The following is a 16,312-nucleotide window of genomic DNA, read 5'->3' as shown; positions in this document are numbered from 1 at the left end:
GTGAGGCTGGCTAATTAACATTCTGCACTTGATGAGAAGAAAGGACATATGATGAGTTAGTGTGTGTATATGTGTGTGCTAGTGTGTGTGTGTATGTGTGTGTACCAATGTGCTTGTCTGCTCTGTCTCATTGATTTTCTCAAGGATGTGGATTAGAGTCAATATCATGTTTCCCAGACAAGATGGCCATGAGAATAAAAAATAAACACAAACATTAGTAATATGATAATAATAGGAGGAATAATGAAGGAACATGTTACCCAGTGAAATAGTGTAACTACTTGATGTGTTTTAAATAGTTTTTGGACAACAATGGAGGTCTATGAAACAGAAGAATAAGATTTATCAGGCTTTGGTTACACAGGCAATACTTGTTAGTAGGATCAGTTCATTGTTAGTTTTGGTCTTTTCATGGGATTTGTTGACAGTAAGAAAATATAAAATATCACCAGACTTATCCAACTTATCCAATAAATACAAGCCCAGTACTTTGCTGACACTGACATTGCCTGTGGGAGACAATACACACATTTCCTGTTCTTTTTCCAAAGATTTCCTGTTCCTGTTATTCCCTCTCTCTCTCTCTCTCTCTCTCTCTCTCTCGCTCTCTTTCTATGTTGCTCTCTCTGTCTCATAATTCACCCCCTCACATAATTTTTTGTATTTTTATTTTTTGTACATGTGAACATGCTTGGCAATGTGGGAATGAAAGTTGTATTCCAGCTATTTAACACTGTAGCTACAACAGCGGTCCGGTTTTTGAAGGTATAGACTTATTTTCATCATTAACCCCATACCCTCTTCCTATACACACGTGCACACACACACACACACACACACACACACACACACACACACACACACACACACACACACACACACACACTATTATCATTACTGGGACAGTTCAGTGGAGCAGCAGGCCAGTGCTCAGCTGCTTGAGACAGAATTAGAGTAGAAAACAGCTGAGCTTCTCTGGGGTGCTATCATGTGACCTATCCCACCCACAGGGCCAAAGGGACCCAGGGTTAGAGTTACCCATGTCCAATTTCCGTTAGCCGGAAATTGTACATGGGTAACCCGTTATGTGTGTGCGTGTGTGTATGTGTGGAAATCTGTCTTCCTGTGTGCATTTGTTTTATAGGGAATTTCTCTCCTCTGTTCCCCAACCTACTGATAGTCACACCTTTCTGTTCGACTGTCATTAGCACACACTCTGCCCTCTGTTTGTCCCAGTGACCTGCTTAGGGCCGCATGGCTACATGGGGAGGCGTTCCTGACGTAACAAGAGACCACATCTGGGGGGCAGTGAGAATGTATCAAACAGCCAACCTTATCTATGATGAAAGGAACAGCCCCCGCAGCACATTTGGGATTGTTTAGATGTATTGTTTCCTTGCCTGCAAAATAACAGCATGGCTTTTTTTCCCAGTGTCTGTCAGCAAAGCAGGTAAGGGAGAAAGAGCTGAGCACTGCACTAGCCATTACTCCTCTGAGTCACCTGATGAAAGGTCTTGTTACAAGCCTCCACCTCCACTGCTATTATTGGCACCAATTTAACTCATAGTACTCTCAGATAATAGTCAGCTTGGCTCACAAGAGCTTTATCTCCATTAATCAGGAGGACTGCAATGATCCAGTATTGTAACGCTGATGTATCGACGAGGGTGGTGATCATAAAAAGTATTCATTTTTGTCAAAACTCTGCTTTGTAATCATAGTTATGTGATTATGGTCTAATAAGATGAAATTACAAAGGAAAGTTACAGTTTGTCCAGGGAACAACCCCCTTCTGAAACATGGCTCACACATGTCAAACACGTGCCTGTGTGTGTGTGTTTGAGACAGGGCCTGGTGTTGAGAGCAGCCAAAGCAGGAGTGTGTCCTGCAGGGCCTTGAGTGTTTACAGCAGAGTAACATGAGGAGTGGACCAGCTTGTCCCACCTACTCCATAACTCTAAATGCAGAACCACAGCTGTGTTTCTATGTATGAGGGACTGGGGTTGGAGCAAAATAGGGACTAGAGGGAAAGAGTTCAATGAGCCCCTGAAAGGAAAATGATATAAAAGTATATATGAGAATATCAGATACTGATAAATTACAGATGAAGAAATTAACCCACTTCTTAGTCAAAGGTTTGAAGCCAATGTGGAGGTAATTTGCTGCTGCCCGTGCATGTGTGCAGGCTAGTGTGTGTGTGGGGGGTGGGGGGGTACCACAGGAACTGGGTAATATTGACATGGTTGTTTCAACCCCACCCTCCCAACATCACTAAGATCAATGTACCAGATCAATAGAAGTCATTGACAATAACTGAACTTCTCATGTGATCAGTGAAGGGGAAAATTCACTATTTTTCAGTAGCATGTCTCCCACATGCTCATTCATCACAAGGCCTACAATAAAAAACAAACATGCATACACATATGCAAATAAGATCATGCACAAATGCACACATGCAGAAATTAATGCGCATGCACACACACACACACACACACACACACAGCAGGGGAAAACAGGCTCTTCTCTGACACTGCATGATTGGTAACTTTTTCCCTCTCTCTCCCTTCCTGCTGAAATAGTTTTAACAAAAGAGAGGGAGAAGGAGGGGGAGGGGTGGTGTGGTTGGGGGAGGGGATGTATGTGGTGCTCTGTTGTCACTAGAGGAGGGAGAGCAGGAGGGGGAGGGAAAAGGGAGCTGGAGGGCGAGCGAGGGAGTGTAGGAGAGAAGGATAGGGTCCCAGAAGAGAGTACAAGCCTCACACACACAGTCACACATACACATTTACCTCGAGTCCCCAGTTGTACCTTTTTGGGATAGTGGATTACTTTCCAAATTGAACCACTCATCGGGCAAATCCAGGCATGATCAGGTCAGTAAGCCATTTACTCACTTGCTGAAAAATTGTTTGTCTCCTTTCAGCAGTAATGACAATGTTTCTGCTGCTTCTTGCACATTGCTGTAATTTTCAATGCTCTAAATTCCATGAATGTGTGATATGCTCTCTTTTATGTTTTCCTTGCTTACTCCATTGCACATGCTATAGTTTCTTTTCTTTACATAAACTGTATGGCATTCTCATTAGTTTGTCCTCTATATGTCAACCCAGGTTGGCTGTTACATGTCAATGCACTCTCCTATTTTACACTCATTCTTAATTTTTTCCCTCGTGTATTCCATGTTGTGCAGGATAGCTTCGTTGCTCTGCAGAGTACCAAGTTCCTTTTGCTGTTGTGGTTTGTAGTGTTTGTGTTGAAACGTGAGTGGCTTCAAAGAATTAGAAACTTGTCCCCACTGGCCGTGTGGTTTTGTGGTCAGAGGGTAGAGGGTAGAAGCCCCTTCTCTGTCAGGGCAATCAGCATTCAAAATCTGTCTTGATCGGTCGCTCGCACATGTGCATGTGTATGTGCACACACATAAACTGACAGAAAAACTGAAGAAAAGCAAAAGTAAGAGTATTGAGAGAGCATGAGAGGCTCATTATTATTCAATATCAGTTGCTTTCTGCAAGTATTTCCTAAAGTTATTTTCACAATAGTCTTTTTAAAAGGAATATTTAATTTAATATGTAATAAATGCAAGCAAATAAGGGCATTTTGGATTATTTATACATTATATATTTAATTTCTCAAAAATTTCCTAGAAACTGGCTTTGAGTGACTACATCAATCTAAATAGACAACCTAGTCTTTTGGCTCTGACACTGGCATGTGTGTGCTCTTCAGGTGGCAGTGTGTCGGAGCAGTGTTAAACTGTGAAATGAACCATGGAGGAGTGCAGGAGGCCAGTCACTAGCCAAGCCAGCAGCCATACAACCACCAGCAGCAGGAGAAGCAGTAGCCCAGGGAGGCCCCGCAGCATGCAGCTGGGCCCTTACTAGCACCAAGTTGACCTGGTCCTCTCCTCTTCACCTGGGGCCAGGGCTGCAGAATGCTCAGTCCTGTCACCCCATACAGTAAGTCTTTCATTTTTACATGTGTGTACACTGCCTGTGCTTGATATGTTGTATGGTCATGTCCTATGATGGGTCTGTATGACATGTTGAACAATGTGACCTAGATTGCTTTGAGTCTGTTTTTCTGTACAACCTCTTCTTTTGGCTCCTCTTTTGTCCAGGACTCATCTCCTGTGGCTCAGTAGAGGGAAACAAGGGGCTGGGGTGGGGTGGGTGTGTGTGTGTGTGTGTGTGTGTGGGGGTATCTCTGAGAAGTGAGATATGCTAATGGATTTAACAGCTGAGTGTCCCGGTTTTGCATTGAGGAATTTCACAGAAAGTGTTCAGTCGCTGTTTTTTCAGCCCCTCCATGTGAATATAGTATAGTAACAATTTGTAGCCAAAGCACTGCTGTCCGTCTTTTCTAAGGAGCAGCATGAACATAGTGAAGGAGCACAGTGGAGCAGTTCATCTAGACTGTATTCAGAGCTTTTTCTTTAAGAACAGAAGATATATAAAATGTTAGTTATACACTTTTAAACAACGATAGCGCAATTATACCTTGAGATTCTAGGGATACCCTTACTGTATCTTTATTTAAGGTGGAAAATGACTTGTTTGTTGTATGTTGTAAGTTTCAGTGTAAAATCGTGTATATCAAACTATGATAATGGTGTTTTGTGTTGAAACACCACTTACTTTGCACGATTCATAAAAACACAGTCTAGATGAACCATCTTCTTCTGCAGTATAAACTGAAAAGCCCTGCTGCCACCTTACAACCTGGCAGCATTTTGTTTCCAGTGTTATCAGACTGGACAGATATATTTTCCATGTTTGTAACATTAGTATGTAAAAGCAGATTAAATCACATCAATCTCTTTGACACATCACGGTATAGCCCTCGCTTGTATATGTGCTAATCATGAGAGGTTGCTATCCAGGCTGATGAATATGCTTATATTGATTGACTGGGCTATTGATTAGGCCAAGCTTTAACAGGATTACAACGCTAACCTGATTGGAATAATGCAACAGGGATTTACTTCTAGGTTTTTGTATTCTAAAGAGCTACACAGATGTACAAAGACAAACAGTGGAAAACAGAAAACTCCCTCCTTGTAGAGAGAAGGAAAAGAAGTTTTAGTAACATACGAATGTCACATTCCTCCCTCAAAAGGACTCACAGTGTCACGTTAGATTTCTTCCCACAGAAACTTCGACTACACGAAACCCTATGCTGCCATTTATTTTTTACTACTTTTTTCAAATCTCACAGAATCACATATTTCTTGTCAATCTGCACAAACACAAACAAGTAAACATACAATCACAATCACCCACACCTCATTATGGGCTCTGTCCATAATGATTATAGTGTGACATGAAGAGAATAATGAGCAGTTTTTGCCCTTTTTTAGTTGCCAGTTACCAGGGTGAAGCAATTCTGTGAATGAAAGCCAGATCGTTAGTAACCTGGTGTCAAGAGCTTCTCATTAGTCCTGTATAGAGGGACAAAAACATAATAAACATGGCCCTCCACCTCCATACACAAACACACACACATTAGGCCTCCATAGTAATCATGGAAGCTTGTTAAGCAAATTGTAGCACACCTTAGATCCTCATTAGGTGTTATAGTAAAGACCTGTGCCGCTGGTGGTAAAATGACAGAGAAAGAGCAAAGTGAAAGGCAGATGGAGAGGACGTGAGGAGGGATCAGCTGCAGCCTGATATATGAGTGGACACAATAAGCAAAGAGGGGCCAGGCCAGCCTCTGCCACGTGTGTGTGTGTGTGTGTGTACGTGTGTGTGTGTGTGTGAGAGAGAGAGAGAGAACTAAAAGAGTGGGGGAGGGGGAAAACTGACCACACAGGCTCGGACACACGGTCCCATCTTGACTACAGCACTGAGAGAAAGAGGGGGCCTCAAGAAAGGAAGACTTTGGGGCAAAATCAGAGTGAAAGAAAAGTGAACAATAAAATGAGAGGAAAAGGAGGATCAAAATGATTTAAAGTAAACTAGTTTCTCAGTAGAGATAAATCTGTGTGATTGGGTGTGTCTGTTTGAGTGGGGAAAGCCATATTCTGACTTCAATTTGTAGTTAGAAAGTGTACGTTAGAGATGTGTAAAACTTGAATCAGACATGGTACAGTAGTTGATTGGCTGACAGTGGTGTGGCCTGGTGGGCTGTGCAGGCCTGAAGAAAAGGGGGAAGGGGAAATGGGGAGGGAGAGGGAGAGGGAGGGTTTTCTCTTGAGCAGATCCTCCTCCACACTGGCGTCATGCTCAGCATTTTAGACTATGGTCCCTGCATAACAATCTAACCCTCATTTACTCTGTAAGCAAGGAAGACAGAGATAACTGGGTGATGTTATGTGTGTAGTCCATAGTCCATTGCCACAGGAACCCTGACATGCTCCATGTATACTCATATCCCATATCCCTTCTCCTCTGATGGGTTCTTTATTGATCTTACAAGCAGTGGTGTGAATTAACTCTAACTAATACAAATCACCCAATAATGGCTAAACAGCTGATAGGGTCATTTATCAGCACTGTAAGGAATGCATGTTCTCTCTCCCTCTCTATCTGCTTTTGCATTCCCTTCCTTTAGCCTGGGAGTGGACAGTGTGTGTTGAGCGTATGGAGAGGATATGTGCTTTGTAAATAGATCTCAGGTTAGATTCCCAGCATTCCAGCAGCCTTACTCATCCGATAGATGACCAATAGCTCCTCTGCCTGTTGGCCAGCTGAAGCTAAACCCTGCACCACAACAACAATATAGTAGGAGTGCTAGAGCCTGTGTGCATCTTGGCGTGTGTATTTTCTGAGTGTATGTCCATCCTCAGGAAATCTAAGTCTTTGTTTATTGTGAGTGGGGCAAAAGCACTAACAGAGGACCTTTCAGCTCCAGAAGGGTGATTTTTAGTTTCCACTCCCCATCCAGCCAGCCGGCCGCCTCAGATGCTTCACAACCCCCAAATCCCATTCCAGTCAGCCCCTTCCCCCACACGTACTTTTATCTAATTAACCCCTAATTACTCACACTGACCATGCAGTGGACCATGAGTCAAACTAGCCTCCACTGATGCACAGAAAACATCCATGACTTGCATAACCAGACAGAAAATTATTGGGTGAATTTCCAGCGTTTACTTTCCATTTCTTTAAAGGATGAATCAGGCTGCTGTTTACAAGCACCCTACTCCCTGCTTTACACACTGGTGCACAAACACACAATACAACATATTTTGCTGTTTGGTGAACCCAGAGGCCATGTAGCATCCATGTATAGGTCTTGATGAAGAGAGAAGAGGAAAGGGGGAGAGTTTACCTCACTTCCTGCTCCGGGAAGATTAAAGGAGACTTACTGGCTTGTGTTGGGAAGATTATTTACACACACATGCACACTCAAGGCAGATTTATACTTTTGAGTGTAAGTGTCACGGTAGCTACACTCCAGGTGACTGTGGTGTTTCTTTTGGTTCCCAGAAGGTTTTCCAGCAGCTCATCTGCTCCTCTTCAAATATGTAACTACATGTAGTGTCTGCAGGATTGGTCTGCTTGGGATGTAAATATTTGTCCTTCTAACCTTGTTCTGCCTGATCCCCTCTTGCCTCAACACGTTTAATGCTCTCACAGGCCATCTCCTCTTATCTTGTTCTACTCTATAATGCTCCACAAATTGGTTATTTTTCATCTAGCGAAGCCATTTGAAGCGTAAACATTCTCTTCACCACCATTGTTACTGGTCTATGTGAAGAAATGAATGTGAGAGGATGTAAACATGACTACGTTTGGCTTTAAAATAAACGCTGTTATAATATGGCACTGTCTACCCCAAACTGTACATTTTCTAATAGCAAAGGCTCTTACAGCTTAACTACAGTGACACCTCAACCCTGTTATTCAAGCTTCACTCATAACATAACTTACATTATCTGAGATGTTGCAGGCCGCTGGCAGACAAGAGAGGTGGCTGCTCAGGTTTTCATTCAGAGCTACTGCTGTGGACAAAAGTTCCTTCTTTTAGTTAGTAACTTTTGTGTATTGAACAGAGACTTGAGACTGATTTATATGTCTCCAGCAAAGTGTCACCTCAACTAAGCTAGGTGTCTAAGTTGTCTGCATAGGTACAAATGATTAGGCCACATTCAAACCAACAATAGAACCGTGTCAAAAGATGCAGCATTCTCATTCATTTAAATTAGAGAAAGATTCACTGCTGAGGGCTCTGGCAAGAAAAGGCAGGGTACACCTTGTTTTCTAGATGGATTGCTTCTGTCAAAATCATCAAATGTCATCTGTGTGTAGCGCATTACACAAGCAGCGTAACCATATTCTGACCATAACCCATGTTTCCCCATCAATGACAAAACTGCAAACTTTTTACAGCCACCATTGAAGCCTACGGGGAGTGAATGTTTATACTCAAAGGATATATTTTGGGAGGACTATCTCCCAAAAAATAAGCCAGGCTTATCCAGCAGCACAAAATTGGGTGATCTTTAGTGAACACAGAAACAATATTTTGGGAAAGAATGTAAACGTATATTCATTAGCAGATGCTCTTCTAAAATTACTTTCCAATTCAAGCCACAAACATACACCATCCCACCATCACATGCTCCCACCACCATCAAAGCAGATATACAAAACCCCTCGGTGTCCTGACATTCAAGTGATAAGAAGCAGTTGTTTTATGTGAGATTTTTTTTTAAAATGGAGAAATGATTCCTTTCATTCCACTAAGGCAATGAAGTACAACTGTAATTATGATATTAACTACTTTTAACAATAACTTAGATCTCCAGCTCTAGAACTAATCTATGAACAAACAAGCCTGGACAAATCCTGGGGTACATTTTAAGGAACAGTTAGAGCCTACACACAATTATAAACAACTTGGAATGATGTAGGTATAGGAACAGTGTAGTGACAGCACAGCATACATTACATATTTTTGTTGATATAAACTGACTGGTCGAAAAGATCTGACCCTCTTTCATGTTCTTGTTTCTGTGGTGTTCTCATCCCTGTGAGCTTTCCATTCATCTGATGCATCTAGTAGCCGAACTGCTTCAGGACAAAGAGGAAACACTGGTGCTGGTCAACAGTATGATAATCATAATGATTAAGGAAAGCTGTAATAGCACCAAGCCGGCTTAGTGCTCAATTTTGCCTCTTGGTAAGCCAAGCATGGCCAAGAATGGAGGGGTGTTTCCATGCCCCAAGCCAACATGAGGTGCTAGATTAAGGTTAGGGGCTCCCTCACTCATCCCTCCTAATACCCAAACCCTGCTCCTTAATATCCTCACTTTAACACAGATCTCTGATGCTACAGCACTCATGAACAGTAAAGTCGCGTTGATTGTTTTCAACTGTGCGTGATTCCATTCTAGATGATTAAGTAAACTTAATTGAATGGCAAACTCCTGAATGCGACCCTCTCTTCAGGTTTTATGTATATATGCATCTAGGATAACGCACCAATTGGTCAGAGTGCAGTGAAAACCCCACAGATAGAATCAGTAAAGCTGCGTTTCTACCCAAAGTACCCAGAACTTTTAGTCCCAGGAACTACTTTTCAAGGAAGTAAAAGAGTTCCTTCAGCCCGTTGTTGTCTGTGTTTCCACCACGTTCTAAAGACCTTCGAAGATTAGGCAAATGAGTCTGCTGACCTATGAAAAAGTGACAGCTGTTTTTACATGTAATTCTGCACGCGACTAGACATCAACAATGACGCCATACAAAGCGTCAGGCATCATTATTTGTGCGCCACTGCAACAACAGTAAGCATGGGGGAGATTCAAGTCGTGCTGCTGTTGATCGTGATTTACTTGCAAATGGGACCATTGAGTCAATGCTGGAAAAGGGACGAGCAGTAGTAGCAAAATGGATTCAAAATGCCCGAATGCTTTCTTCTGTAACTCCATGTTGATGTGTCAAAGCACAGTGAACAAGATTACAACATAGATTATAGACCATCAGGTGAAGATGGGGTGAGGAGTAGATTGAAGGCTAAGCCATCCAACTGTATCTCAGTAGCATTTGCAGCATAAACTTTCCATCCCAGTTTACAACACACAGTTGTAGACTCTTCTAACAGAGTTGGAGGCCCCATGTCGGTGTCAGTACAGAGCAAAAAGCCTTAATGTCTAGAGAAAACATGAGGGGATAAACACTCCCTCTGAAGATATCATGATGGCTTCCTCCTTGTGAACATTTAATATATTCCTTTAGGTTTTTTAGAAGGAATTTGATATCAACATGAATGACTGAACCCTTTTACTGGGTAATGAGAAATGTTAATAACCCTTTGGGCCCCTATGCCTGTGCCAAGTAGGCCCATTCGGTAATCCAGCCATGATCTGTAGATTTACTGTGAAATACAATGAATCAACACTCTCTAGTCAGGGTTAAGTATTTTCCTGGATCATGATATACAATTATTGATTCAAACCTGTCATATCTCTCATGTTGTCTCATGCTGAGCAATTTGGTGGGTCTCTGGCACTGTGTTTACCTAGGTATGAATGTGTGTTGGTGGGAATATAAGTCTTTTTTCCACCCTGTACCAGTAATGTTTTTGTGCTCGGGATGGGTACCATGACCAGTCAGAATTCCCAGGAGCATAGGGATTACTCAGATCCAGGGTTGAGCTTGTGCTGGTCGAGAGCACTACGATGCCTGGATTGGATGAGTGGGATTACTGGGCTGAAGGATAATTTAATTTAAGGCTCAACATGTGGACCGTTTGAGGCCCATCTGGTGGTCCTAGTGGACATGTGACACAACCTGGCATAATCCACATGTAGACAGTTTAAGACCAGACGTGTGAGTGAGTGTGTGAATAAATAAATCCCTACCACTGCTGCTATTAATTCCTGCTTCGTTTCATTTTTCCTAATAAAATCTTCAATAAAGGCTTGGCCGAATACGCAGAACATTTGGATGAACAAGGGCTTGAATAGAACTGAAACAATTGGTTGGTTCCAGCATCCACAACAAGACCATTTGCTGTTATCCTCTGTTTCATAGAACATTGTAAATTGAATAAATTTTGGTTTCAGACTGTTGGTTGGACAAAACAAGAAAGAACATACAAAGATGTCACCTTGGGCTTGGGATGTTTTATAGGGCATATTCCACTATTTTACCGGTGCTCTTGTAGGGAAGCCCCTCTGGCCCAGGCCTGGGGTCAGGACAGTTTAATAATACTCTGCAATGCCTGGAATGTCAGCCTAATGCCTGTTCAAAAAGACAAGGCCTGCGAAAGCCAATCAAAGCCCACAAACACTAAACCAGCGGATTACTCTGTGTAAATGTGCATGTGTAATCACACAAGGCACATGAAAATCAGACTTTTTTTGACAATCAGTACACTCGAAATAGTGTTCATAGATGTACTGGTCCAGTCTCTAGTATGATGAAAAACTACTCTGACCCCCCCCCAATTCCCCCAGTCCAGCAGACCCCTGAGGTTTGGGCCGAATTAGATCACACGCTCAGTGGGGGTGGCTTTGTGGACTAAGAGAGTCACAGAGAGACAACAATGGCCCCAATGTGAGAGAGGCAAAGGCAGAGGGCAGCACGCAGGCTGATAGAGGCTTATCGCCGTGGTGACCAGGCTGGGGGCTATGTTGCCAGCTTCACATAAAGATTAGAACAGTCATCCCCTGCCTGGATGAGACTGTGTAGAAGAGCACGGGCTAAGCATTGACATGATTCTGGAAAAGGTTCAGCTAGCCAAGGCAATTATTAGGGCAGATATCCATGAAGCCAGACTCTTACTTTGCTTGTGAGTTTTGGAAAACAGAAGGGGCAAAACACCTCGAATGTGGTGTACCAACCTTTAACTGGCACAGACAAAATGCTGGAATGCTGGATGTACTCCTAATTTAAAACATTTGATACGCCATTTTATGATTGTGTGGACTAATTCTTCTTTGGTCTGTCAGGTCTGTTGAAGATGCACTGGTCTTCGGAGCACGCCGCCCCCTTATCTCAGTGGCCTGAGCAGCACCTAGATGTCACCTCTACCACGTCACCGCCATCTGCCCACAAAAACGACCCCTACGCTACAGCTGCTCGCCGCGGCTATGCCCCTGCAGGTTACCCTTGGGCCAGTGATGACATATCAGCCCTTACTGCTTCTTCACTGCTCAAACGATATGCTGAGAAGTACTCAGGGTTGGAGCTGTCCTATGAACGCCCTGCTGCAGGGGCCTACTCAGAGCCTGGGACTTTCCTGAAAACTGAATCTGAGCCCTGGGCTCTTGGTCAGGGCATGGAGTGTTACCCTGGACTGGAGGCATTAACTGGCACCAAGGTGGGCTCTGCATCCGTGGGCATCCCAACCACAGGAAGTGTGACAGTAGTGAATAACTTGGTCTCTGAGCCAGGCTACAGTGGTGCTGGCCCCTGCAGTGCCCCATCATCTCAGGAATACCCTCCTGCCTACAACAGCACCTACCTCTCCTCAGGATACTGCCCTCAGCCCAGCGCAGCACTTCCCCCTGCTCCTCTACACTCTTTGCAGACCACACCCACTCTGGTGCCCAGCTACAGTGCCAGCACTCCTGTCTACAACTACCCTCCAGGGTGCTACCCCCAAACCAGCCTATCCTCTGGATACAGCCACCCCAGTGCCTCCTACCTGCCCTCTGGGATTAGTGCCCCCACTCCTCTGACCCCTAGGCCCACCATGGTGGGTGGCAGTTACAGCTACCCATCTCACATCCTTGGAGGGAGCTCCGAGCCAGGGGTGCCATTGAAACGCAAGGCATTTGAGATGGCAGAGGAAGGACAGGAGGGAGCAGAGGTGGAGGGATCACGCTACAGAAAGTATGGCAACGGCCACGGAAACAGTCATAGCAAAGGTCATGGCAACGGGCACAGCAACGGGCACAGCAATGGCTACGATATGAGCAGCTCTGCCTCAGACCCACAGGCCTACAAACCAGGAAAGCCACTGATGTCACCCTCTTATGGCGGGGCAGGGGACTACAGCCCACCATCAGGCCTAGCAGGAGAGAGTGTACCACGGGATCACAACTTTCCTCAGCAGCAGAGAGTGTCTATGAAGATACCTGCATCGCACACACGATCTGAGGATCCTGCTGGTGGGCGCTGAAAACCCTGGAGGATTCTCTCACTCTTTGAAACCAACCAGGGTTCTTAATCCAGATAGACTTGGGGGAATAAAATTAGATTTGTCAATGAAAGGTTTAATTTCAAGACTGGTATGTCTTGTGCATCTTTAACATTTTCATTATTCATGTTTTTCCAAAGATTCACAGGGGAATTTTGCCCTGTAAGGTTGAGGTAAGTCTTAGGGGTGAGGTTAAGGCATTCTCTACATAGACAGCATGGAGACAGTCTAAATGTATGAGTATGTTTCTCTCAGGATCCTATTTATTTCCTTTCTGCTACTGTGGCAGCAGCACTGCAACGTTGCTGTTTAAGAAGTTGGTATTTGTGGCCATCATGTATGTAAAAGGCCGTTGACTGCAATACGTTCTACCACACCATAAAAATCATTACTGACCAAAAAGTAAAGGCAGCAATAACTGAAATGGTGAGATTGCCATACTACTTCAGCACAATCACTGTTACTTTACACATCTGTCTCCAAGGTGTGTCACTTGGCCTTGAGAAATGAATGTTTCCCTGCTCATCCCCCGCTTTCCCCCACCCTTTACTCATTCTTGACTTTAAGTTTCTTTAACCCTTCTTTTCATGTTCTTTATCTTATTCTATCCTGGTTTCCTGCTCTTTTCATTGCTGAACAACTTTTTTTTTGTCCAGTTTACACATACTGAGCTGCTTATCAAATGATGACATAGTATACATGAAGCCGCCCTTTAAATTGTTTTGATGCATAGAAAGAGTGGGGAAATAATCTTTATGTTCATCTAAAAACGTATTTAGCATTCACGCAACTACAGTTTACAAGTACTACATGCAGATTGTCTTCAAAGCGCGTTGTTTATTTGCTGCTGATCGGAAAACTAACAGGTATATTTGCTAAAGAATCTGTGAATAACATAATACCTGGTCCAGCTGATACCTTGTCTTTAATAATCAAATCTACAAAACAACCAAAAACAACCATGCTTAAATCTGCATACTGCTACATTTCACTCAGAGCAAACCGTTTAAGATGCGTAAGCCTGTTTGTTAATTACTGTTTAGATGCACAGCCCAGACTGAGAGGCATGCAGGTTGCAATGGCTGATATATGCTTCTGAATGAGTGCCTCCAACATTTTTTGCTCAACATTATTTTCTTTATGAAGGTCTACCTGCTTGTCTGCTAGGATTGACTTTTTAAAAAAAATATGCATTCTCTTTACTTTTGCCTCTCAAAAGTATGATTTATAGTTGTGTTATTGAATACTCAGGAAGAATATTGTTACCTCAGAATGATCAAATGAGAATGTATGTTATTACCTTAGGGTGTTTGTAGGGAGCTTTATGGAGCAAAATGAAAACGGAGCCATGGCTTTTATCAAGAGCTAAACATATTCTGAACACTTCAGGGAGCCGATGAACTTACAAGGCCTTTGATACTAACAGTAGAAAACACGCATACACATGCATGCACACACACACAATTCACATTGCTTCTTAGCTCTGGGAAATTAAACTTGAGGTTTTTGTACCAAGGCCTGAAATGTTGAATGTAATTCAGATATTTTTTTTAAAAGGACAATACATGTCATTATGTACATCGATGATGTTTTTAGATATATAAAACATATTTTCTTCATGTATAGATTTAATTCTCTTGTAGGTTTTGGTGGAGAAATGAATGACATGTTAAGTGTTAGTGTAGTTAGCAGTGGAGAAACGGTTTTGTGGACAAACTGTCAAAACAAAGCACTCCTGATAAACAACCTTTGACATATCAAGATGTACACATACTACAGTATATGCTCTATAATAGGTATGTTTATTAAATGTCTTAATAAAGTGTCCAATTTCCATTTCCCATATCAGTATTTTAAAACCCATTGACACAGTGTCACCTGTCAATCAGCTTGATTTTAGCTTTAACATGAATTGATATCATGAAGAAGGAAGAAGTTAAATATTAGCCAAGTATGTGCACTGTCAAAGATATGTACAGTAACAGCTCCTTTTTTTCCACCAAGTTGTAGTTTTGTTGTTCCACTATGCCATCCCTTCATAAGTTGTGCCATACTTTATTGTTTTTGCAAAATTAAGTCCTTTGGGAGCTGTAACAAAACCAAACTCTTGCCTAAAAGCATGCTCAGAGAGTGGATCCCTTTTAATAGTAAGATTTAGGCTGAAATGCAGCTTCAGATTTAGTCTGAAATTCAATATGATGAAAAAGTATTTTAATGCCTCTTTTCGAAAAATAAGCACATTCATAAAATTAAACTTACTCACAATGTGGAGTGCGTGGAAAAAATAGCCTCATCACACAAAGATTTAGCTTAAAAATATGCGGAAGAAAAAATACAGATTAATAAAAAGGTGTTACGCAAATAATAATGTATTCTTACCCCCAGATTTTAAAAGTATTTAAGCGCTTAGCTACAACAATTGAATGCTCTTCAATGCAACACAAAGTATGTGCTCTAGAATAATCTACACATTGCAACAAATGACAGTATTTGCTGTTTCTTGGTTTTACTCTGATTCATTGAAGTAAGTGGAGTTGAATTTGTCCACAAGATGGAAAATGGCATTTCAGTGTTATCTCTGTAATTCACTTGTACTTTTGTTGTGTCTTGTACATTCTCTGTAACCATTTCTACCTCATTTTGAAGACATTGTACATGGAAATATTTATTTCATGTCATTTCACATGCCAGTTTAAGGAGCAATGTTTCTAATTCTTGACCTGTTATAGTCTACCTCACTAAAGGCTGTTGAGTCATGGAAATGAAGATAACACACCAAAAAAAAACCCAAAAAACCTTGAATTTTTGTCTGTGAAATTCAAAAATGTTTGAGATTTGAGTGTCCTTGTCATTTACTAAAATATACCATGACGAGAACCTAACATTTGTTCCACCTCTGATGTTTTCTACTTACAAATATACTGACTATGATAAAACAGTTCTGTCAATAGAGATATTATTTTTGTTTCTAAGTGGCCTCTGTTCCACTATTTGTATTTACTCTGCTCTGCTGGACCATTTGTATTATGTAAAGATCGCCTAAGAAGCTCAAGAGAGCATAGAATAAAAGGACAGGAAGAGTGGATAAGATCCTGACCTTCTTCCACTGGACACCCCCACCTATCCCCAGCTTTATTGTCTGGAGGGTGGAGGGCGGAAAGCATGCGCTGGCGTGTGACAGATGTCCGAAACGTTTGTCCTTTCATCTACAGCAAGTATT

General features: G+C 42.3%; 1 protein-coding gene across 1 annotated transcript; it reads left to right on the top strand.

Annotated features, from left to right (window-relative positions):
- Positions 1-2,700: 2,700 nt before the first annotated feature.
- si:dkey-195m11.8 (fidgetin) lies at positions 2,701-16,030 on the top strand. Its single transcript, XM_044178000.1, has 3 exons — positions 2,701-2,873; positions 3,727-3,956; positions 11,900-16,030. Exons 2-3 carry the CDS (start codon positions 3,932-3,934, stop codon positions 13,072-13,074), a joined length of 1,200 nt encoding a protein of 399 aa, XP_044033935.1. The 5' UTR covers positions 2,701-2,873; positions 3,727-3,931; the 3' UTR covers positions 13,075-16,030.
- The last annotated feature ends 282 nt before the right edge of the window (positions 16,031-16,312 follow it).

This window comes from Siniperca chuatsi, linkage group LG2 (assembly GCF_020085105.1).
Source record: "Siniperca chuatsi isolate FFG_IHB_CAS linkage group LG2, ASM2008510v1, whole genome shotgun sequence".
Lineage (NCBI taxonomy): Eukaryota > Metazoa > Chordata > Actinopteri > Centrarchiformes > Sinipercidae > Siniperca > Siniperca chuatsi.
Note: the sequence above shows the minus strand (reverse complement) of the source record. Positions and strands in the feature narration are given on the sequence as shown.

What these genes read in the sequence shown, in the direction of transcription:
- si:dkey-195m11.8 (XM_044178000.1), top strand. Translation starts at nt 3,932, where the DNA reads ATGCTCAGTCCTGTCACCCCATACA. An exon ending in CAGTCCTGTCACCCCATACA is followed by an intron (nt 3,957 to 11,899) that starts GTAAGTCTTTCA and finishes TTGGTCTGTCAG; the next exon opens with GTCTGTTGAAGATGCACTGG.